The sequence below is a fragment of the Mustela lutreola genome, chromosome 2 (genome assembly GCF_030435805.1).
Source record: "Mustela lutreola isolate mMusLut2 chromosome 2, mMusLut2.pri, whole genome shotgun sequence".
Classification (NCBI taxonomy): Eukaryota; Metazoa; Chordata; class Mammalia; order Carnivora; family Mustelidae; genus Mustela; species Mustela lutreola.
The window spans coordinates 178,121,430-178,145,061 of NC_081291.1; the positions used below are offsets into that span (position 1 = coordinate 178,121,430).

At 41.1% G+C, this 23,632-nt stretch overlaps 2 protein-coding genes across 9 annotated transcripts in view; one reads left to right on the forward strand and one right to left on the reverse strand.

The window, feature by feature from the left end:
• DCBLD2 (discoidin, CUB and LCCL domain containing 2) overlaps positions 1-6,520 on the forward strand; it is a 103,501-nt gene extending 96,981 nt beyond the window's left edge. The window contains exons 15-16 of the mRNA XM_059164373.1: positions 2,141-2,278; positions 2,926-6,520. Coding sequence (XP_059020356.1) covers positions 2,141-2,278; positions 2,926-3,395 — 608 coding nt within the window. The 3' untranslated portion in view covers positions 3,396-6,520. The remainder of the gene's footprint in view (positions 1-2,140; positions 2,279-2,925) is intronic.
• The window catches only part of ST3GAL6 (ST3 beta-galactoside alpha-2,3-sialyltransferase 6), a 79,280-nt gene continuing 60,719 nt past the window's right edge, over positions 5,072-23,632 (reverse strand). For all 8 annotated transcript variants that reach the window (XM_059164377.1, XM_059164380.1, XM_059164381.1 and 5 more), the window contains 5 exons: positions 15,902-15,997; positions 12,874-13,060; positions 12,633-12,770; positions 9,552-9,704; positions 5,072-8,200 (listed from right to left, as the gene is read on the reverse strand). In XM_059164377.1, the coding sequence (XP_059020360.1) occupies positions 8,114-8,200; positions 9,552-9,704; positions 12,633-12,770; positions 12,874-13,060; positions 15,902-15,997 (661 nt within the window). In that variant the 3' untranslated portion in view covers positions 5,072-8,113. The remainder of the gene's footprint in view (positions 8,201-9,551; positions 9,705-12,632; positions 12,771-12,873; positions 13,061-15,901; positions 15,998-23,632) is intronic.

Consider the following 23,632-nt stretch of genomic DNA (forward strand, 5'->3'; position numbering starts at 1 on the left):
ATGGTGTTCCTCTAACGTTCTGACCACTTTTGCTCTTCTGTAAAATCTCTTCTGGTCAATAAGTAATGAAATGAAAATTTCTCATAATACACACTCTGTTCCTTTTTCCTGGAAAACCCATGCGGTTTGTCCCACGTATCTGTTTTTCTTGAGACCAGCTTTCTTTATGGCTTGTGAACGCTGCATAAAAGGATTGTGGTCTTGGTAACACAGTGTGTGTTTGTCACTCTGCTGTGGGTACTTCCCAGGTAGAGCCTACTAGTTTGGAAATCGTGAGGTCTGCCTTCTCTGCCGTGATGAGTTGTCATCTTCTGAATTCCTACTCTGTGTGGCCCATTGCAGCAGGTGACACCTACTGGTCTCCTACTTTCCAGTCTCATGACTGGAACAATAAAAGGCAAAAGAGTTCACTGCTGTGACTAAGGCAGAAAAGAAAAGTAGTGGGGGCAGATTCTGTGCTGCTAAAACCCCAAGGTAGACCTTGGAAAGTATGTTTTTTAGAAAAACTTATCAAAAACCACCCTACAACAGACAAACTATATCTGCCAACAATTTTAGAGCAATGATTTTGCTTCTGGGTATACTTCCATTGGGAATTTCTACCATGTTCTGCATTGCACTAGATACTCCACCAAAGGGGGGCGGGGAGACTTCAGCAACTTAAGGAATTAGAACAAGAACAAACTAAACCCAAAGCTACCAGAAGGAAAGAAATATAAAGATAAGAGAGAGAAACACAATGGAAAATGGGAAAATAGTGAAATCAAATGCTGGTTCTTTAAAAAGATTGACAAAATTAACAAACTTTTAGATAGAATAAGAAAAAAAGATTGACGCCTGGGTGGCTCAGTGGGTTAAAGCCTCTCTCTGCCTTCGGCTCAGATCATGATCTCAGGGTCCTGGGATTGAGCCCCGCATCGGGCTCTCTGCTCAGTGGGGAGCCTGCTTCCTCCTCTCTCTCTCTCTCTGCCTGCCTCTCTGCCTACGTGTGATGTCTGTCTGTCAAATAAATAAAATTAAAAAAAAAAAAAGATTGACACTACTTAAATCAGAAAAGAAAGTACAGGCATTACTACTGATTCTGCAGAAAAAAAGATTATGAGAATATTATGAATAATCATATGCCAAAGAATTGAATAATCTAGATGAAATGGACAAATTTCCAGAAATAGAAAATATGAATTGACTAAAGAGATTGAGTCAATAATCAAAAATCTCTGAAAAAAAAAAATCCTACCAAACATTTAAAAGAGAATTAAGCTTTAAAGATTGCACACACACAAGCTGTTAGCACCAGTAACTGAGCCAACTAGTAGGATACAAAGTCAACACATTGCATTTCTGTACACAAAGTGAACAATCTGAAAAAGAAATTATAAAAAGTTTCACTTACAGTTCCATCTAAAAGAATAAAATACTTAAGAGTTCATTTAACCAAAGAGGCACTAGACTTTTATAAACTCTAAATACTACTAAAGAAATTTAAAAAGACGTACATGAAAGCATACTCTATGTTCGTGGATTGAAAACTTAATATTGTTAACAGTTAAACTATGGAAGCCACCCACCTGACCCTCAGCTGATGAGTGGAAAAGCAAAAAAAAGTGTATACAAGCAGTGGAATATTATTTAGCCTTAAAAAGGAACGATTTTCTGTAATATGCTACAAGATGGATGAACTTTGAGGACATTATGTGAGGCAAAATAAGCCAGTCACAAAAAGACAAATACTGTATGATTCCACTTAGATGAAGTACTTAGAGTGGTCAAAATCATAAAGACAGAAAGTAAAGTGGTGGTCGCCATTGGTAGGGGGACAACGAATGGACAGTTACCGTTTCATGGGAATAGTGTTAGTTTCATGAGCTGAAAAGTTATGGAGAGAGATGGTAGTGGTAGTTGCACAACAGTGTGAACATTTTAAACCACATGACCTACACTCAAAAAATGGTTATGATGGTAAATTTTCTGTAATGTGTATTATGCCAAAATAAAAAAAGAGATTGAACATAGAGGCTATTTTGTACAGATGTGTTAGAGAAATGGCTTAAATGCAGCAGGAATTCTCCTGTAAACAGTGTTATCATTTCAGACCTGGGTTTTTATGTAATGGTCTTTCTTGCTTCCAATCACCATGAAGGTTGGTGGAAAGGAATGAAGCAGTTTCTCCCTGCCAAGTCTGTGGAACACGAGGAGACCCCTGTTCGCTACAGCAGCAGTGAAGTCAATCCTTTGAGCCCCAGAGAAGTCACCGCGGTGCTGCAGACCGACTCTGCAGGTAACTGCGTGCCTCCCTTGCCAGAGCGGAGGAAGACACTGCTACACGTAGCTGGACAGTGCTTCGGGATTTCTAGTTCTTTTCTCTTTTTCCTATGTAACAGGTCAACTGTTTTCTTAAGGTAGAACTAATTTTTGAAAGGATGACCTTGAGAAAGTTATTTTTGCACCTTCCATGTTCAAAAAATAGGAGCATTCATTTCTAAAAAGCTCTGGGCATTTCTGTGTGTTTACCTGGAGTTTTGAGTGTGAAGAGTGGCAAAGCTATAGTGAGCCTTATAAATATGTATCCTGTTAACTTAGTTCATATTTATTTTAAACATTGTTCTATTTGAAAATATCTAATAATGAAGTGGGGTTTTTCCCCCCAGTGATACACTATTTGTAAATCTCAAGAGCATATACGTTCTCTGTAAAATTTTATGAATGAGACTCTATAGCATATTAACTTCTTAGGAGATACAAGATAATATGTTTAATTTTTTTAAGTTGGTTCTGGTAGAGAAATCCATAGGTCTGTATTGATAGGAACAGAAGTGCCATAAAGAAGTGTTTGTTTTTGGTGTCCGGCTATGACTATCACCTGGACTATCTGATCCCTGTAGGAATGAGGTGACTTTTGTGTTGTTTGTTCTGTAATATCCACAGAGTATGCACAGCCACTTGTGGGAGGACTTGTTGGCACCCTTCATCAGAGATCCACCTTTAAACCAGAAGAAGGGAAAGAAGCAAGTTACGCTGACCTAGATCCTTACAACTCCCCGGTCCAAGAAGTCTACCATGCCTATGCTGAACCACTGCCAATTACCGGGCCCGAATACGCAACCCCGATCATCATGGATATGTCCGGGCACCCCACAGCTTCAGTTGGTCTTTCCTCAACGTCCACTTTCAAAGCTGCAGGGAACCAGCCTCCCCCACTGGTGGGAGCCTACAACACTCTTCTCTCCAGGACTGACAGCTGCTCCTCCGCCCGTGCCCAGTATGACACCCCAAAAGGTGGGAAGCCAGGTGCCAGTGCCCCAGACGAGCTGGTATACCAGGTGCCACAGAGCACACAGGAGGCTTCAGGAGCCGGGAGGGATGGTGAATGTGATGTTTTTAAAGAAATTCTTTGAAGGTGATGCTGCTTGTTATAAAGCATCGTTTTAAAGCACATGGCCTTTTTTGTGTGTTAGTGGTAGTAATATATAGAATGTATTACATATCTGTCACAGATGTGGTTGGGGAAAATGTGATGACCGAGGTACAGGGAACTACTAATCTTGCCATTTTGCTTTAAAAGTGTTACTGTGGCAGTGACGGCTTGCCAGTTCAATTGCAAACATCCTGTTTGTTACTACTGTAAAACACTATTTTTTGATACAGAAAATGCTCCCTACTATGCACTTCAAAGAAACTAAAAATCACTGAGAGTATTTATTACCAATGCTGCAGGTACATTGATGAACTCAAGAGGTGGCTGTGTTCACCTGACGGGCAATAACGCAAGGTACTGTTCTTGAAATGTCTAATGGCTTGAAATGTTGCTCTTTGTGAAAGGTGGGTACTATCATGAGCTCTTTTCTATTCCTATATTCCTTACAGATTTTTTTAAAAAATTAGTGATACCATTTTTTGATTGCAGTCATACACTTACCTATCTTAGGAAGGTCTATAGGTGGGAAACGGACTTCTAAAGGGTGGGGTCATTGATTTTTTTTTCACTTCTTGACACTCTCCAGAGTTTTAACACTTAATGGTACGTGACCTGGTTTCATCCCTACTTGTTCTGTCTGGGGCCAACCCTATTCTTGTGTTTATTAACGGTTTTGAATTTTTTTTAGTGAGTGATGCTTGCTCCACCAGCCTCATGAATCCTGTAATTTTAAAAAGCTCCAGAAGAGATTCTCTCCCTGCCCGACTTTATTTGCAGTGGGATTGGTCCTAGGCGAGTTGTGAGTACCTGTGGGGCCATCTGAGTGAACACCGTAAATAGGACCCTTTATGTCTACCACAGTGAAAGGCAGAATCATTCCTCAGTAGTCCTATAAAGTATCTTAAAAAAAAAAAAAAAAAAGGATTTGCCCTCTTTGATTTAATATATATATATTTTTTAATCTGAAGTTATTTTTGGTCAAAAAGTATTTTTAATTATCCACAGTGAAATACTGAAGGAAATAGGAAGCCAGCATGAATTCCTCAGCTCTGTGTGAGTGTGCCCACTCTGTGTCACGGGAGTTTTGACAGTCCTTCACCGCAGGCCTGTGGAACAGATGTTCTAGCAGCAGGTGAATATTGATGTCTGGTTTTGGTATTTCCAGGCAACTTCTTTTTCAGTATTTGCCCAGAACTAGTTTTAGATGGGTGAAATAAAAGTCATCTGTAATTTATTAGCCCATAGTGTTAAGAATCTTTACAAATCTTTGGCAGGCTGAGAAGCTGGCCCTATGATTAAAACATAAAATTTCCCATCAGGTTCTAGCCATTTCTTTTGGCCTGTGCCCCCAGTCATTTCCACAATTTGCTAGATGTGAGAAAAGACAGTGTTCATTTCACTTGGCTTCCATGGGTATATCAGAACTCTAAAGTATTGCTTCAAAAGCAGAATTATTTCTACAGCCTCTCTGCCCTCTAGTATTATTTTTGTTGGTCTTACCTTCACTTGCTTTTTCAGACAAACTTTGAGGCGTCGTTTTATTCATTGAAGAAATATACTATTTCAGAACATTTGAAACAAGCACAGATGTTGAACGTTTATTAAGACATGAATGTGTAAAGCACGTGTATTAATGCAGTCATCCCTATTCAGGTGGGAAGAGAGTAAACTGATTTATTTTTCTATTCATCTTCAGTACACAGTGAATATACTTCTCCAATCACATGCCTGTTTGAGAAGCTTTAAGAGAAATTATCTCATTCTCCCAAAGATGCTTGTTTTCATTTAATTTTGTGCACCTGATTTTCCCATGGAACTCTTTGAGAGGCAAATGTTTTCTTCTTAAATGATGCATGTTTTTGCCACCGTGCAGTCCTTAAACTACCAATGATTTTGTACAAAATAGTTTTTATTGCTTTTGTATATTTACATTTTAAATGAAGAGCTGAGCCTGATACAGAGGGTTATTCTGACTTTGTACTTTTAGTTCCTTTGTTTTCGTATTAGAGTTTTGTTTTGGGTTTTAACTACATTTATGTCTGATGCAGCTGTGGAGACAATCAACTGAAAATGTGAAAGTAACTTTTTTTTTCTCTACTAAATAACCTTGAATTTTTATTCCCTGCTTGAAACATCTAAAAGATTTAAGTCACTCTGGTTTATTGGATTAATTTTTTTTTTCCTGTTAACACAATTCTAAAGATCGACTCCGACAGAGGTACAGCGAAGTAGGGCCCTTACAGGTTTTCACAAAGTGACGCCGGCTTCACTGTTACATGATCTTAGGAACCAGCCCAGTCAAAGATATTGTGAATGCTGATTTATATTTGATTAGAACACTAAATAGATCCTATTATATGTGTAGGATCTAGTCCAGTTATTTAAATTCACGTTTCACTATTTGCACTTTGCATTGAACAGTGGTTTTATCTGCTGGTAAAAAGGCTGGTGTAGAGAATTTATCCAGCAGTTGAAACTATGGTGTCATGTATACTCTTACCCTCCCTGCCCCCAGCAGAAAATGCACTCATCTAAAATTCTATAGAAGGTGACAAAGCTTGAACTTCTTTGCCTTGGCCTCACATTAAAACCTGGAGAGCAAAAGGGCTACGGAAACAACAGGTCAGAGGACAGAACTAATAGATTGTGGGACAAAAACTTTTCAAACCCTTTAAAGAGATATAACTAAGCTCTACCTTTAAAAAAAAAAAAAAAACAAACAAAACAAAAAAAAAAAAAAAACTGCCTTCTAGCTCTGCTTTCCTGCCATGAACTTGAAGTCCCTGAACTGCAAAATCTAATAAGAGTTGGATGGTTATTAAAATACTTTTTAGCTCAACTGTGGCACCAATTTATGACTAGTTTTTTTCTTTTTCTTTTTTTTGGCACTGGGAAAGGTGGAAACAAAACCTATCGAAATACATATTGGAAATAAAAATGGCTTGAGGGTCAGTGATATTCTCCCGGAATGTACTTTTCTTACCTCGGCATGTACTGTAGTCACTCAGTATGTGTATATGTTGCTAGAATCTAGATTGTATAAATAGTGAGATCTTAATGTGTTCATGTGTTTTTAATAAATTGTATATATGTGTCTTGCTGAGACTTTCCTTGGGCTTATATAAAACCATGTTGAAGTTTGTAGTCTTCTCTCACACTACACAAAATGCCAGATTTCTCAGTTTTAGCATCAGTCAGAAATTGTCCTGCCATTATTCTAAACCTTATAGGAACATTTGAAAATGCTACCAGTGGTTTTTTATTTTTACTACAGCCAGGACCATCCATTTTTGAAGCCTAAATTAGTTCACAGACTGAAATTGAGCAGCCAGGCTCAATGTGTGGTAGGAGGGCAGGGTCACACGAACATCCATGTTTTCCACCTCAGTTACTGGAGGAATCCAGTGAGATCATGGTACTGTGCAAGTGTGCTGGTGCTAACAGAACAGTGTCCATGTTTCATGTGTAGATCTGGCTTACATCAACTAGGAGTTTTCTCCCCTCTTCTACTGCGTTTGACATAATCTTTAGAGAGGCTGGTTGGTTCCCAGTAACACCAGCGTGACTCCCAGTGATAATTATTGTTCAAAAGGTAACAGTTCTTTCAACTCTTGCCTCTTCTGAGAACTTTTAATTCCATCCTTCTTGTAATTCTCTTCTCTTCCTTTTTCCCTCCCCATAGCCATGGGCTGGATTAAGTGAGAAGGGACACTAGCTCACATTTGTTCGAAGGGTTGGTTTTGACTTGTTTGCATCCAGCAGCACTCTTCTCTGATGCAGCCTAGGTAGCCAGGTAAGCCTTCCCCTTTGAAGTTGAAATCTCTCATGAAAGTCCCATTTAAATCCAGAAACAGCTTGAGGAGGAGTCTCAAGGATTTATCTTCATTTTTTCTAATTTAATTCCAATAGTAAACTTTCACATTTTAATATATTAGGCCAGGCAAAAAATTTAATAATGCTCTCCTTAAGCTTGCCGCCGAGCTCTGCTACCTTGTATGAGCTTTAAAATAATGCAGTCACCAGGCTTTGGTAAGTGGCATTCTTAGCTTATTTACTCGTCCAGAATTTCATGTGTAGTCTATTTCCTTTACCTTAAAAACACACCTTCCTTTTACCAGATTACTCATTACAATCATGGTTTACTTAATTGCAGGACAAAAAAAGCTTAATGAAACCAGTCTGATCTTAGATTTCCATAACCATACCTAGTGCTGTGTTCAGGGCTGCTTTAAGATTCAAATCTGTTTTCTCAGGTACAACACAATCATGTAGCTACATGCCGAAAGTGGCTCCAGTCTGCCGTATCAAGGCACAACCACATGGCCATGCCCCACTAATTCAGAGTAGCCAAATGTGTTCAAAAATTGTGGTCAGCTAAAGCCCCTTATTAGGAAGTCACATCCCCTCAAAAGTCTAAGATGAAGTCTATATAAAAAGATGTTTAGAAACACTTCGGAAAACTAGCTTGTTTTAAAAACAATGCAATCAAAACTTTCCCTGATAACTAAACATATCTTGGTTTTTATAAATTAAATATATTCACAGAAATTAAGCTGGTGGTTATGAATCACCAGGCAGCAACAGACTTAATATACACAATTTTTTGACAAGTGCATCCAACATATTTAAAAATAAACTAAAAACTGCCGTATAAAAATAAAACTAATACTGTTAGCATAGTCTTCTGAGTCTGTAGAGTCAATCTTCAGTCAAGTTGATTACAAAGTTTTTTTCTATAATGTCCTTCAAAAAGAGCTGCTCCGCTGTCACATTGTGATATGCATTCTGGAGAAGAAAAGGAAAATAAAATCACCATCTATCCCAGTATCAAAATGTTAACAGGAATAATTGACTACAGTGTATCTGAAAAGCTTCTGAATGAAAAACTCCAGTCACAAGTATACAGGTAGACTTTTAACTTTTGTTACCTTTCTCTTTGCGCATTCTTTTGCCAAGGAATTTGGCAAAAGAATCTGTTTCCTAAATTTAGCCTGCTGTTTCCACTTAAACCCTCACCTAAGAGCAACCCTTCATATCATTCCCCCCTCCCCCATCTCCTAAATCAGAATATAAAACTAGAGGCCAGAATTTTAAGTCAAAATGCGTTGATCACTTTAATAAAAGCAGCACCTGAAACTCACAGAAATCAGCCCAAAGAAACTATTGTAAAGCATGCATAACAGATTTTTTTTTTAATTATTCTGTTGATGGATAGCCTAATCTTCCTCAGGAAATTGTTTCAGTGTTCTGTTATCTAGATGACTAGAAATCCCAGGAGTGCTAAAAGATTAGGGCTAAGGAGAAATAATCCTGCAATCTGTCCTAGGCAACTAACACTACTCAAGTGTCTGTCTCACAAGGGGTGGGAGATGAAGTAATATAGTAATACAAAGGTCTAACCTTTGGCTTATAGTAGTGTCTGAGGATGATGATCTAAGGGGACTGATTACACATGCTATATCCCTACCTAACAGCAAACTATTCATATTTCCATATTAAAAATGTACAGATAACATTTTAGTCCTGTCACCTGTGATGTGCTATTAACCTCAGACAACTCCTACCTATTCAGTTAAGTCTTAAAGATCCTGATCTCTAATTCAAGAGAAGCATGATCTACTATAAACGTCTGCAACCTTTTTGACCATGAATATTCCCTCATAGAGTTAAAATGTCATAGACTTCCTCCTCTACTTAAAAAAAAAAAAGGTTGAAAAGCACAGCAAGAAGTTACATCATCTCCTCAACTCCAAATCTACCTTCATCTTTCCCGTGTATTCTGTGGTCGATCCTCTTATGTGGAGGAGTGTCCCTGTTCTGTGTTAATGCTTTTAAGTGAATTTGAGATATTAGCAAGAACAAATGGTCTGCATGCGTATTTGTATAGTGCAAACATGATCTAAGATAAGGCTTGGTGTCCATACAGGTTTGATACGATGTCCTATTCCCAAGGGTCTGACACCCACAGATTGGAACTGCCTGGATGCGAGTCCCAGTTTCAGCCTTTAGTAGCTCTTGGTAGGGTTAAGCAGCTCTTCACACTCAAAAGCTGTTCCCTCAGTAAAAATGCAGAAACAGAAAACAGAAGCTTTCTGACTGTAAAGATCAAAGATATACCCAAGTGGGTATGTATTACCTTATTCATCAAAGACATGGTGGCATTCCCATAATAGTGCAAAGGACTCTTGAGGTCAGAAAAGTTGTATTTAAAACCAGCAAGGTGAACTTCGTGACATATGTGAAAGGCCAACGTGATGGCAATAATTCCTGTTGTGGGGTGTTTGGGTTTCTGGGGAGGGAAATGAAAGGTTTTTTAAAACTCAAACAAGATGTTTCCAGAACTGGGTGACCTCATCTTATAAAACGAGGACTTCTGAACACGTACCAGGTGAGAAATACCTAAGATAAACCCTCATCGTGTCTAAGACCCAAACCCCGGTTAATTTCCTAACTCTGAAAAGCATATAAATGTGATGAAAATCTTAGAAAATCTTTCAAATAAAACTTAACTATAGTATTAGCCCAGAGGACAACTATCAAATGAAGAAAAAGGCTCAGGGAAAAGGATGCTGCTGCCTCCTTTTATAACACATGCTGAGTCAGGCTTCCTGTGCAAACAGCAGCGCCTGCGGATTTCCAACCCATACAGGAAACGGAAGGACAGGTTAACTCGCTAATGGATGGGATCATGGTAAGTAAGAGGCTCCACATAAGCCTTAAAAGAGATCCCTTTTACAATTCTGATAATTTAACCAGCTCTGGGGAAAGACTAGTCAATTAACTTCAATGGCAAAAAGTAAGATTCTGACTTCTATAGAAAATAAAAAGTCCAGATGTATACAGAGTAATGTCACAGTCTCCACTCGATCATTATCACTTTAAAAATCAAAAAGGAAAGAAACCAAGCATCCCCCTCACATACACATATCTCCTAAAAATGCATTAACAGATGTTTGACAGAAGGATTTTCATTCTGTGTTAATTCTCACCGGTATGGCCTTTAAAGGCAAAAACAAAATACATCTTAACACAGCCATCTAAGGAGATTTCCTTTCCATCAAGGTGTGACTTACAGATTCCATGGAAATGACACATTATGATTTTGAGGAGGAGAAGAAAATACCCAAGAAGCACAAAAATATCAAATAAACTCCAGGAGGCAAGCTCCTCTGAAAATTTAACTACCTTTTGCATAAGCTTTTCTTTACCCCATGCCTTATGATGAACACCATAAGCCTTTGCCATCTGCTAGAAACGGAAATTAGTGGTCGGGTTAACAACCCGGGAGTCATTCAGCCTCACTGATCCCAATACTCTTTCCCTCCCCATCGTGTCCTCCACTTCCTTTCCTCATGCCTTGGAGGCCTTCATCCATCATTATAATCCTTCCGTTTTCTGCACCCACAGACAGAAATAGCTCATCACCTGACAGAATCTTAACCCCGGCTCACCCCACAACCAAGCAGCATAACAAGCCAAAAGAAAACACCATACGTGCTCAGGTACACGTGACGTTTATGTCCAAAGTCTCAAGTGGCCATGCAGTACTCCCCTAGCAAATTTCCATTCTTATTCTCCAAGGTGACAATTTTATTCCTTTATATCCAACAGCCTCATCCTCCTTCCTCCTTTAAACCTACCACTGAATCCTCATTTCACTAACAGAAACAGAAGAGCTATCTATACCAGCTTCCCAACTTCCCAACCTACCTTCAGTTTGACCTGTACTTTCAGCGCTCCTTCTTCCATGGATGCGATGTGCCTGTCCCTGCCTCTGGCCAACCTCGCCCCTCGTGGCCAACATCGCCCCTCGTGCACTCTTTCCTCCCGTCTCTTCTCTGCCACCAAATCTGCATCTACAATGACCCCCTTGCGCTCATCATTTTCTTCTGTCCAATCGTTCTCTCCATCATATAAACATGGCATCTGGCTTTAAAACAACCACAAAAGCAACCATCCTTGATCCCATGGCTTCCAACCATTTCTGTGCTCCCTTTCCCAACAAAACTCTGAAGATTTGCCTCCACTTGCTCCTGTCCCATGTTCTCTTTAACCTAATTCAAGCAGGCCTCTCTTCCTGTTTTTTTTTTTCCTCTTGTCCACATCATCCATATGACTTCACATTTCCAGAACCAGGCTTTATGCTTTTTGACTTGGGAATTCTACTTCTAGGAGTCTATTATACAAAAATCACAAAAGTGGGCTGAAAATCCCTATAATCACATGCATTTCTAAATAATTTAGAGAGGAAAAAAGCTGGATATAAATGGAAAGATCTATAAAGAGAATAGTTAAATGGAGGGGGGAAATGGCAGAAAAAAGCTTAAGAAAAGGATGATTTCCTTTATTTTTATATATATAAATATATAATAACAGAATATATTAATATATAATTTAAACAAAATATACTTGATATATATTCTTTTATAAGTGGTTTCATTAAAAGCATTAGAATCTAGTAATTCTGAAGTTTAGAATTTTTTTAATCATACTAAAAAAAAGAAGATACGTGAGGTGTATTTATTTCTTTGGATTTTCCCTGATTACAAAAAGAAACCCTCATTTCAGCAGAGACATTATGTCACAGTTTCTCAAGCTTGAAATGAAAAACCTATCCCTGCCACTGTACGGGTCCAGAGGGTACTGTCTTCTAGGGAATGTAAACAAAAGGGCTACAAGAGCCAAAGTTGGTAAGACTTTTTAATTGAAGAATTCGGAGTTTCAACATTTCCTCAGAATTCAGTGCCAGTATCTCTATTACCACAGAAATATTTCTGAACCATCCTGTCCCTTCCTCACCTTCCCACCAGCTTTCCTGTGATATTTTTATCAGAGCCCTTGAGTTCTTTTTAGCCTGAATAGTCTTGTGCTTGTCCCGAAGCCCCGTCCCGCTACTCTGAGCAGAGCCTGCCCAGCAGCGCCCCCACCAGTCAGTCTCTCCTCATCGCAGAACTCTGCAGATGGAGGTTAGGAGAAATGAGTCGTTGGAGCCTGTAAGAGGAGACCCCAGAAGGGCTCCGCAAGGGCGAGGTAGGGGGGACCAGAACACTCCAGTTCTTTCCTTGCAATCTAAAAAAAACATAATACCCATAGACACCTAATTTCACTACCGCCACCTCATGAGTCATGGTTCTCATTCTTTCTGAGAACCCTATGATCTCTCCACCCTACCCTAGCCAGATCTTTAGCTTGGAACTGTGCAAAGCAAAATACATACCTGATTTTTGGGAAACACTTTTGGGAAGTGAAGCAGTTCATAAGCTGCCATTCTGATAATGAAAGGATCTAATATTCTGATTTGATAAGGTTTGTAGATCAAGTTTAAGGCTGGTTTCTTCCAAAAACCATTAATGTTCTGAAATAAAGTAAGAACACAGAAAACAGAACATTGTGGTGGTCTTTTTTTTTTTAATGGAAAAAAAACAAAAACTGAAGGCAGATCAATGTTGCCAACTTACTATTTTGCCACCCGTCAACAAGTCCCACAGCCACTTTAAATCAAGCGGCTTAAAAGCAGTGAGAACCGCCGTAGTATTAGGATCGTTGTGATTGGGATCTGAAAAAACAGATTCTGGATAAAAAAGTCGGAAGGTTGTCCTTCTCCCAACTTCCTCTTCATGTCCTAAAACAGGACCATTATTCATTCTGTGGGTAGTAAAACACACAAAATATGTAGACCACGTGTAGTATGTGCCAATTCCATCACAAGTTACAGAACTTTCAGAATAGGACAAACAGCAGTAGCCATGGGTCCAGTGCTTAAAGCTACAAGACAAGGTTTTTAAGACAACTTTTTAAAATTCCTATTTTTAAGGTAATAATTTCCTTTCATGAAACAGCTGCTTGATTTAAGGCAGAAATGTTCATCTGGATTTGAACAGTAATTGTGGGGCCACGATAATTCAGTCCCACCTCCAGGAAAACCAAAGACTAAATAAAACAATGGGAACACAGAACCACAGAATACTAGAGTTAAAAAAGACCTCGGAGTACATCCAGACAAAACTCCTTGGAGAAGGGCCCTGCAGAGGGAGGGAAAGTTACTTGTCCAAGGTTACACAGTCATGTAGCACATGGACTGACAGACAAGAATCACACCGAAGGTGATCTGAAGACCCATTAAAATTGTTGAGCTCTGTAATACAGTGATAATATAAAACTGCCGTATTATACCCACTCACAACCAAATAAATGTTACTGCTAGAGTGAATTAAAGAACCACAAAGGATCCACGGTAGGGTTTGTTTTATGCTCAGTGCCAAAGTTAGACATGCACTATTTACACATACACTATGAAGGCATGCTATTAAAAGGAATGCTTTGTTTCCAAAACGGTGTCCCCTGGGAGGATAAATACTGTTTCACCCTTTGCCACTGACTCCATGTAATGTAAGACAGTCTCAACACTTGAAATGACTTTCATAAACGCTGTGCCCGTAGCAGTCTCCCACAAGGGTTTGCTGTGGTTCTGGATGATCAAACGTTTAGACAATTAAAGGTAAGGAAACCTGTGTTTTAAAACTGTCACATGGATAAATTTTCACGGCTTCCTCAAAACAGTGAACAGAAAATAAGGTGACCTCACTATGCAGAAGTACTTGGCAGCTCGTAACCCAGCAAAACCCCCACGGACTGTCAGGTCATCCTAACCCACTGCCCCTCTCTTCAAAAGACTATTCATAGCCATTCCCAACACACACAACCCAGAATGACCTTACTTCAACCTTTCAGTGAAACGCCCTCATTTTCCTGCCACTCCATCTGTGGGACTCTTGGTAGCCGTAGCTACAATCCCAGTTTTTCTTTCTATTACAAAGGACCAACCGCACTTACGCTCAAGCCCCATCCCAGCTTGCTACCACACCCATCTCTTCACTCATTTTTCATCAGCTTACCAACATGCTCTAGAATTTCCTATCTTTATAAAAGGAACAAAACAAAACAGCCTCCTTTGGTTCTGTAACTATCTCCAGCTACCATCTCATTTCTCAACTCCACAGCAAAATTCCAGAGAATTGCCTACATGGGTTTCTCAATTTCTCACCGGTCATTCTCTCCTCAAACCACTCTGGTTGGGCCACTCCCCCATCAGGTCTCCACGTCTGCCTTTGCCAAGAGTATGAGTGAGCCTCAGGTTCTAAGTCCAACAGTGAACTCTCTTATCTTGCATGACCTCTGGCCAGCACTGGTCATGGTTGACCCCTTCTCCTCTCTTTTAAAACACTTCCTACCTCACTGGTGGATCCTCCTCCCTCTCTTTTATTCCTTTTTTCTTTCTTTTTTTTTTTTTTTTTTTTCGCTCAACCTCCAAGTATAGAATATCTCAAGACTCCGTCCTGGGACCTCTGCTCTGTTTCTCCCTGGGAAATCTTGCCGATACCATGGTTTAATATAGCCCATAGGCTGTTTACCATCGAGCCTTTAACCTGTTTAACCAAATGCCTACTTGACTTAACACTACACATCTAATAAGCATCTCCAACCTAACATGTTCACACAGAAATCTTGATTTTCCTTTAAGATCTTCCTACCCTAGTCTTCCCCCAATTCAATAAATAGTACCTCTATCCAATCTCTTAAGCTGAAAACCCAGAAGGCGTTATGTGGTTCCTTTATTCCCATCTCTCCTCACATCTAACATCAGCAAATCCTGAGAACTCTACCTCGAGAACATGTCTCAGTCTATCCACTTCCATCCTTCCCTGTCATGACAATCCTTTTCCGAGCCGCCATCGTCTGCCTGAATATAGCCACCTAACTGGTTTCTTCATTTCTACCCTTGTCCCTCATATCCCATTGTCCATGCTACAGCCAAGTAATTTTAAAAATATAGCCAGATCAAATTGCTCTTTTGCTTAAAAATCTTCAAAGGTTTCCTATTATACTTAAAATCCAAGTACTTACACAGACCTATACAGCCTCCTTCCTCTGCGGCTTCTGACTGTTCCACTCTCCCTGAGCTGGCTGCCCTCCTACCTCACTGGTGTTCTTGCTACTCTTCTCAAACCCAGGATCATATCCTCCCTGCACTAAATATTCTTTGTGCCCGGATTGCTCTTCCCTAGTCTTCGTACGGCTGGTACTATAACGGTCACTTGGGTCCATCTCAGAGGTCTTCTCCTCAAAGTGGTCATCCATCCATTCTCAAGTGGCTATTCAATCACTGTCACATATGTTTTAACTGTTTGTATGGCATTTATTTTTGTATTTCCTTATTTCTTTCATTACTGTTTTCTTCTCTTCATTACAGTGAAAACCCCACACAGAGCAAGAAACTTGTTCTTATTCAGTGCTATACACCCTGTTGCTAAAATTCTGCCTGGCATATTAAGGAGACTTCACAAATATTTTCTAAGTGAATGAGCTGAAAAATCTAGGCCTAGTCTAGTCGATGCCTGAGAGACTGGTTGTGTTAATGTACTTAAATATATCTAAGCGATCATCTTTTGAAACAATTCCAAGTTAGCAAATAGAAAATATATTTACCTTATTATTACATCATAGGAGTCAATTTTTTCTCCTAATGTCTTATTCTTCAAAACTCCTCCATTACCAACCACCACGCACTTTTTACATGGCATACTGTTGGGCAAAAAGACATGCGAAAGGTTGAGCCATCTTTCACATAACTGGCTGATTCCAAGAATTCGTTCAAACTTTCCAGAACCCAATGCCAAATTTCATTTGTTGCACAAGTAGAAAAAGAACCAATTGTCCAGGTCTAGGGTTATATTAGAAAGATATAGGATTTAAGAAGTAACATTCCACAGGAAGCATATGATCATAAGCAACTAACAGTTGCTTATGAGTCCATACGTGTTCCCTCATTTGATTCTCATAACCACCTGCTGAGATAAGTAAGCCCATTATTTCCATTTTACAAATGAAGAAAGGCATTCAGAGAAGTGTTAGTTAACATTTCAAAGCCATACTCCCAAGAGGCAGAATCAGGATTCACATCCAGACCCTCGAACAACAAAAATACCACTTGGCCTACAATTCTGCATGTTAATATTGATACAAGTGTGTATACATGACATAGCTGTCCATTTTTTCACCAGCATTTCTCACTCCCTGAGAATCCTGAGGTTCTAGCTCTGGGTCACTGTTGTGTCTTATCAGTGTGGAGACAGCTTGGAATCTGGTGGGGAAGGTGTATCTTCCCCGGTCCTGCCCATGAGCACTTCAATTCCCCAAACATGTACTGCCTCTTGGAGCTTAACCAATATAAACTAAAAGTTCACGCTGTGTCCCTAGCAGAGAGCTTTCAAGTAGATGATGAAGTGGGACTTCCTGTTGCTGGCTGGGATCAGCCTAGAACCATGCACTGTGCACCATCAGCTTTCAGCAAACCCAGCCTGGCCCTTCTGTTTCCAGGCTCTCACCACCTCCCGGCCAGACCTTAAGAAATGACAATACAGATCCTTCTCCTTTACGGGGCATGACATAACAGAGTGGAAGCCTGCTAAGACTGTCCTTCCAAGACCATCATGATGCAAAAGTATAAAGAAAGAAACTGTTTCTCTAAAAACCATGAAATAAAGCAGACCAAATGAACTCTAGACCTTAAGGCATTTAGGAAATTAATGAGTAGCAAAATTCACAAATACTGTAGAACATGTAAACTTAGAGGGGTATCTGGTTGGCTCAGTTGGAAGAACATGTGGCTCCTGACTTTGGGGCCATGAATTCAAGCCCACATTGGGTGTAGAACTTAAAAATAAATAATTATAGAGAATGCAGGAATATAGGAATAATTAGAAAAAGCCACACACTGGCCCTATCAGGTTAAAAAGAGTACATATAATGTACCCACTGAACGTACAGAGGCATTAAGTTGACCTTTTCTCATTAGAATTTGCTTAACTCACCTATCTGGTGAGTTTTTAGTACTAGAAAATGCTTTTTCACACATTTTAATTTAGGGCTTTTAGCTCCCCACTTAATGAGTCAAGTCTAAGTCAGTGTCTACAGAGTCAAGTCTAAGACAGTGTCACGGGGTCAGAGACTGGGTAAGGAGGACATTGTCCACGCACTCCTTGACGACGTGCCCCCAAAACTTTTATCATGGACAGATCACAATATGCTCTAGAATTCTAGGAAGGCAACTTTCTTAATGGTGCTCTGCCCTGCGACCAGGTAGCATGGACAAGATGAGAACACTGGCAAACATTCCAAACCCTTTCCCCTCTGGGCATATTGTCCTTACCCTCACCAGATCCATCTTACGAATACTCTCTAACAAGGGCAATTCTCACCTGCACAGCTTGTTTGATTCTTCCTTCCAGAACGCTGGGGTCAGTTTAATACAAAACAGAAGCTGAACCTCCTGAAATGGGCTCTACCTCCCCTGAGCAATGCTGTGGGCACTGGGGAGGGAGTCGCTAGGAACGGAGGATCGAAATACCTGCTCTGTTCCTACTGAACTGCATGGGGCTGTTGGAGAGACAGCCACCATGATGGCACCCAGATTAACCTCCTCCCTTATGGCCAGAGGCCACTTCCCAGTCCTGGCCCCAGGCACCCCAGGGGCTACAGCATTCGTGCGGTCCTGGGATATCCAGCCTGACAGCAGGCTGCCTGACTCCAACATCATCAAACATACCATGCTGGATAGGAACTCATACCACCGTGTCTCCAGAGTTTCAACCCAGAGCCTCAACAAAGGACCTGGGACCCACAAACCTCATCTCTGAAGTGGAAACAGAATCCAGAAAGAGGCAGCTCAGTGCACCCCCAGGCAAGGCCAGTTCCCTCAGCACTGCTCAGCAATAAACCCACAGGCTGAACCCTCGTGCTCACAGGGGCTTCCTCTCAGTGTTATTTTTATCAGACTGGATTACAGCAAGTCCTCAAGCCCTAGATCACGGGTGGCCAAAAGAGTATTGTGATAAGGGAAGCAATCGTCTATCATACAAATATGTCACATTCCCAGTCCCCACTTAGGCTCAAGGTCCTGGACCTCCTCTCACAGTTCCTACCGAACCCTCCGATCAAGGGAAAAAGGAGTTGAGGTTTGGAGGCAGATCTCCACTACAAGAGCCCCCAGGATCAGCCACAGAGAGAAGGTCCTTCCTTGTATGTACACAAACCACACGGCCTCTCCCTGTTCATTGTCCCAGGAGGTCCAAGGACTTGGGAAAAATGGAAAGTAATCTTAGAGATACTGCTTCACTCAAAGGAACTCCAATTCTAAAGACACTTTACTATGGAATGGTCACCACACTTTAAGAAATTTCACTTTCTATTTTCTTCTCTGTGAGCTTTGTAGGGGGCAGCTGGAAGGAAGGCCCTTGGCCATCGAAACAGTTTGCCAATACCTCTGAAGGGAAATCTCGTCCGGGAAATTTCACTTTTCTGCCAGGTAAGGGATAATGCAAAGACCTGCACAACTTTCTGAGGATCATATATAATACTAGAAACTCTTTAAGGGGCATTCCTAGGACTACTCTTCGGCAACAGCATCTCATCTACAGCTAATTTTCACAATGCCCCCATGACTCTGGGAACTATGTACTGATACAGTCTGAACCACACAGCTCACAACGCTCTCCCCAGCAGGGACCCATCTCACCAAAAATGTGATTCATCATCTCCTTGGCTTCATCCACCTGGTCTGGGCTCCTGGATTCCCTTGCATCCTGAGGTGTGAAACAGTAACTTCCAGGGTCCTTTAGGTGACTGTATAACTCTACCATATTTAATGAATACCACTTCCATGCACAAATAGTTACAGACAATTGTGAGTCCCAGAGGACAAGAATAGTCTCCTTTATATTACTGTACCTTCCTGTCTTTAACTTCCTGATTCACAGGCTGTGCACTTTAGAAATTGGTTTGGTTGTTACCAAACAATCGATGACTGTTTTCTCACATTGTGTTTGGAAAAGGAGGTATCTGTTCTTCCTTCTCCCACTCCAGAAACGGGTAGGGAAATACACATGCCCCAAACCGCTCACCCAGAAAACAAAATCATTCCAGAGTGCCTAAACCTGTTAATGGAAAACCTGAAAAAGTGCTGAAATAGTCATGGTGAGGGATTACACTTCCCCCACGTGAACGGCAGGCTTCTCATCAAGCCGGGCAAACCCAGAAGACTGGCTACCTTAGGCAGAGGTAAACATCGACAACCATCAAGACAGAGAACGTAAACATGAATCGCCCATTTCAAATGATCTGTGACCTGTCTTCTGAATGCTTTCTGACATTCATTTTTCCTGTCAGTAGCATCACTCACATTAAAATATATTACTACATCTTCAGTGTAACAATCTTGTGCAGATCCCACTGGCCATTTTCCCAACACCCATTACCCTGCATGCCTGCTCACAGAGCCCTGCTTTCACAAGCCTAACAGTCGCTGGTCTGGAGTGGCCCCATGACCCCACTTTGGGCAGAAAGGTATTAGAGAAGTCTATTAGAAGCTCTAGAAAAGATTTTACCCAGAGCAAGAGCATGGTTTGAAAGTTCTTCTCTTGACTGAAAACAGAGGGAAGACTGGGTGGGTTAGTGATGCAGGCACTGAGACATTTTGGAGCCTGGGCTCTTTTTCATAGACAACTGCTGAAGTCCATATCTTTTTCCTCTTTGTAGGTTGTCTAAGGCCATGCTCCTGCCCTGGCTGGATGCCCATCTGACCCAGCTCTGCTGAAACAACATTAATGGATCCTGCCTGGGTGAACTACGAGGCAGCTGTCACAAATCCCTGCCCATTTAGCAGGCAACGGACTTAGCACAGGGCTTCGAAGATATTTGTATGTGGTTACTCTACAACCATCAAAGCAGGACTCAAGCGTGCTTCACAGAATGTGGCAGCTTTCAGAAGGCGATGGTGGCAGCAGGGGGTGGAGAGCTGGCTCATGCATTTGCGTGGGAGCTGACAGTTCGTGATTCAGGGTTTCTGCCGCTCTGGCCAAGGGAGAGCATGTCCCACTAAGGTAATGGCAGCATTCCGGGGACCTGGGTATAGACCAGAGCTCAGGAGCTACATGGACACCCAAAATGGACCTCATAACAGGGGCACATTTAAGTGTCGCTTTTCTGTGATGCAATTTCTTTAAATACCCTCAATGGTTAATGAAGTGGGTCAAACATGGACACCTCGTGTGAGCTGTGCTTTGGAGGAGAAAGAGAAGAACCCGAGCCCCCTGAGAAATCCACAGCAGCGGCACATGGAAAAGACAGCAAGAGAACCGAAGTTGTCACTCTGAACCGCTGCCATACTTGCTGGCTCAGTGCCAGTGCTTGAACTTCAGGTGAGAGATGAGCAAAGAAAAATGTTTTCCGATAGTATCTATTCAGAGAAGATTCTACCAAGATCATGTATCTTTAAGAGAAAAAAAAGTCCGATTTAACATATATGTGTTTTTAATGAACTTACTCATGTACCCAGAGATGTTTTGGTTTAACCCTGCCAGAATATTAAAGTTCATCTGGTTAAAAATGGTTTGAGGTTAAGGATAAAGGCATAAACTATGTAATATACAATATATATATATTATATATATATATATATAATATATATATGTAATATATAATGCATGGAAATCCTAAAGAATATGTCCAAAAGAATTCACAGTTCCAGAATTCTCTTGCTCTTATTCTTATCTCTTCAGATGATGCTCAGTTCAAGACATTCAATTTCTCCTCTTTTCTCTGCTTGTTAAAATGTGGAGGGAGGTCCTGAGACCAGATGTCTGCAGACCTCCACATAACCTTCCTTATCACCTCAGTTCTCTCACCTTTCGAATGAAGGAGTTGGAGCAGATCTCCACCCTTCCTGCCTCTGACCATCTCCAGCATCCACCACTTTGCTTTAGAATCTGGCTCCCTGGACTTCACAGAACAGGACAGTGTCCAGTGTTCAGGGTCCAGTGTCTACCCCACCCCAACCTGCTGGGCCATCACTCAGGAGAGAAACTCAAACAATACGAAGGAGAAAGTCCAATAAAAATACTTAAAATAAGAAGATAAATAAAATGAGTAATACACTGTCCCATTGCAAGGCACCCTCTTTTCACAGAGAACAGAGGATCCCTGTCACAAAACTAGGGGGAAAAGCAATCTTCTATAATGCAGATATTTTTCTAACAGATATGATTACACAAAGGGAGGCAAATTATTATAATTACTAAATGACCAAAAACTTAGAAAATGTACAGGTGAGTCTGGTTTTTTTTTTTTTTTTTTTTGGTTTGGTTTGTGTTTTGGTGGCAAACCAGGAGCGGATAGCCAAGGAGGAGGCAGAACAGAGAACAAGCCTGGAATGGTTTAGCTCCAGGAGTCTTTCACACAAGTGTCATGGCCAAAGACACACACTCCTGTTCCCTTCCTTGTTTATCTCCTGACCAACTTCTTCATGGTATTAGCTTCAGGAAAAGGTTCTCTCTGCCTGAGAATTACTCTACTAACATTACCGACCAATATGGCATATGTAACAAGTCCTTCATGAGGGGGGTGCCTGAGTGGCTCAGTCAGTTACATAGCTGACTCTTGATTTCAGTTCATGTCACGATCTCAGTGTGATGGGACTGAACCCTGTATCGGGCTCTGCACTCACTATGGATTCTACCTGAGATCCCCTCTGCCCCCCAAGTTGCATGTGGGCTCTCTCTCTCTCAAATAAAATCTTTTTTAAAAAAGTCAAATTCATAAAATTTAAAAACTTTTAAAAATGCCACTTCAAAATGAACTACAACACCAATATGTTTCAACAGCTTTCACGGGTGATCAATTCTCCAAGAGGCAAACCACAGTTGGCTTCCTCAAGCACTCAGCTAGGTTGGTATAGTCATGTAACTGACTTCAGAATCCTAAATATTTGGAGACCAGTTGCCCCTCAATAAGGCTTCCTTTGTCCCTTAAAATAAGACTTTTTTTTTAATGTGGGCACACAGCCACTTTTAATAAAGACAATTTTTTTTTTCTTTTAAAGCTACATTTCTCGCCCACCTTCCAGCTCGGTATGACCTTGTGATTATATCCCTAGACAATGGGATACAACCTAGTGGCTACTAACTGATGTTAACCACTAGCTCTCTCTGGGAGAAAAAGAGATGATAGGAGAAGCCCTGGTTTGCAGTGTTGCCCATTTCTATGGTATAAATGCCCCCAAGTGGCTAATTTCAACTTTAGACCTTGATGGCACTGAACATGGAACTGGGAAGAACTACAGCTCTCAAGCTGGTACCAACTGGCTGCAGCACACCCCTGGGCGTAAAAGAGTATTATATGTGATTTCTGGGCAATGTCCTTAAAGCAGGAGGCAAGTCTTAATGGGCAGGGGGTGGCCTTCCCCTTTGCTCCTCCCTACTGGCCAGAATGCAGCCATGATGGGTGAAGGTCCCGCCATCATACTGGATATTGAGGAGGAAGCTCTGTATATGGGAATGGCAGACTCACAACAGAACAGCCCAGGTCCCTACCGATCATCCTAGAAGACTGGCTCTGGAACGTCAACATGCAGGCTTCATTTATGTCACACCTGTGAGAAAGGGGAAGCTTCCCATATTGTAAACACATCTGATATTTAAAGCTTTGCCATTCACTGTGCAATGTGTCCCAACGGAGGGCATCACACAAGCGAAGGAATGCAAGGGAACAAAACTAGGACTTAGATCTGGTAGAACTGAAAGGATTTGGATTTGAAACAATGACAAAATGTCTAAACCTTTCTGGAAGGGACACAGAGGACAGAGGGAGAATAAAATCCGTGAAGAGAGCAACCCACAGAGCAGAAGGGACTGGAGAGGCCGAGCTCCCCCTCTCTCCTGCTCAGCCCTGCCCAACCTACAGACCTATACAAATAGAGAGCAACCTATACCCTCCCAGGCCCATGAAGCTTCCACCAGGCCTGTGTGTGGCCACCTCCTGACACCTTGGCTGGGGTAGTCCACCCCCTGCCTGAAAAAGAGACTGTTCTCCGGTCTGCTTCCTCTTGAGCAATTTTCCCAGGTGGAGAAGAGAAATGGGAGATGTTTAAGGTCATATATGGTGACCAAAGTGAGATGACTCAGAGGCAACAATAAGGTAGTTTTGTATATTCTGCCCTTCTGGAGTTTATATAAAGTACACTGCTCAGGCACGGATTGGTCTGTTATAGTCTTTGTGTTGTACAGTGGCTTCCAGAGAAATGCAGAATGACTTGCTTAAAATATAGGTATAATTTACTATTACATGTGAACCCATCCCAAAAGTTAATATGCACAGCGAATGTAG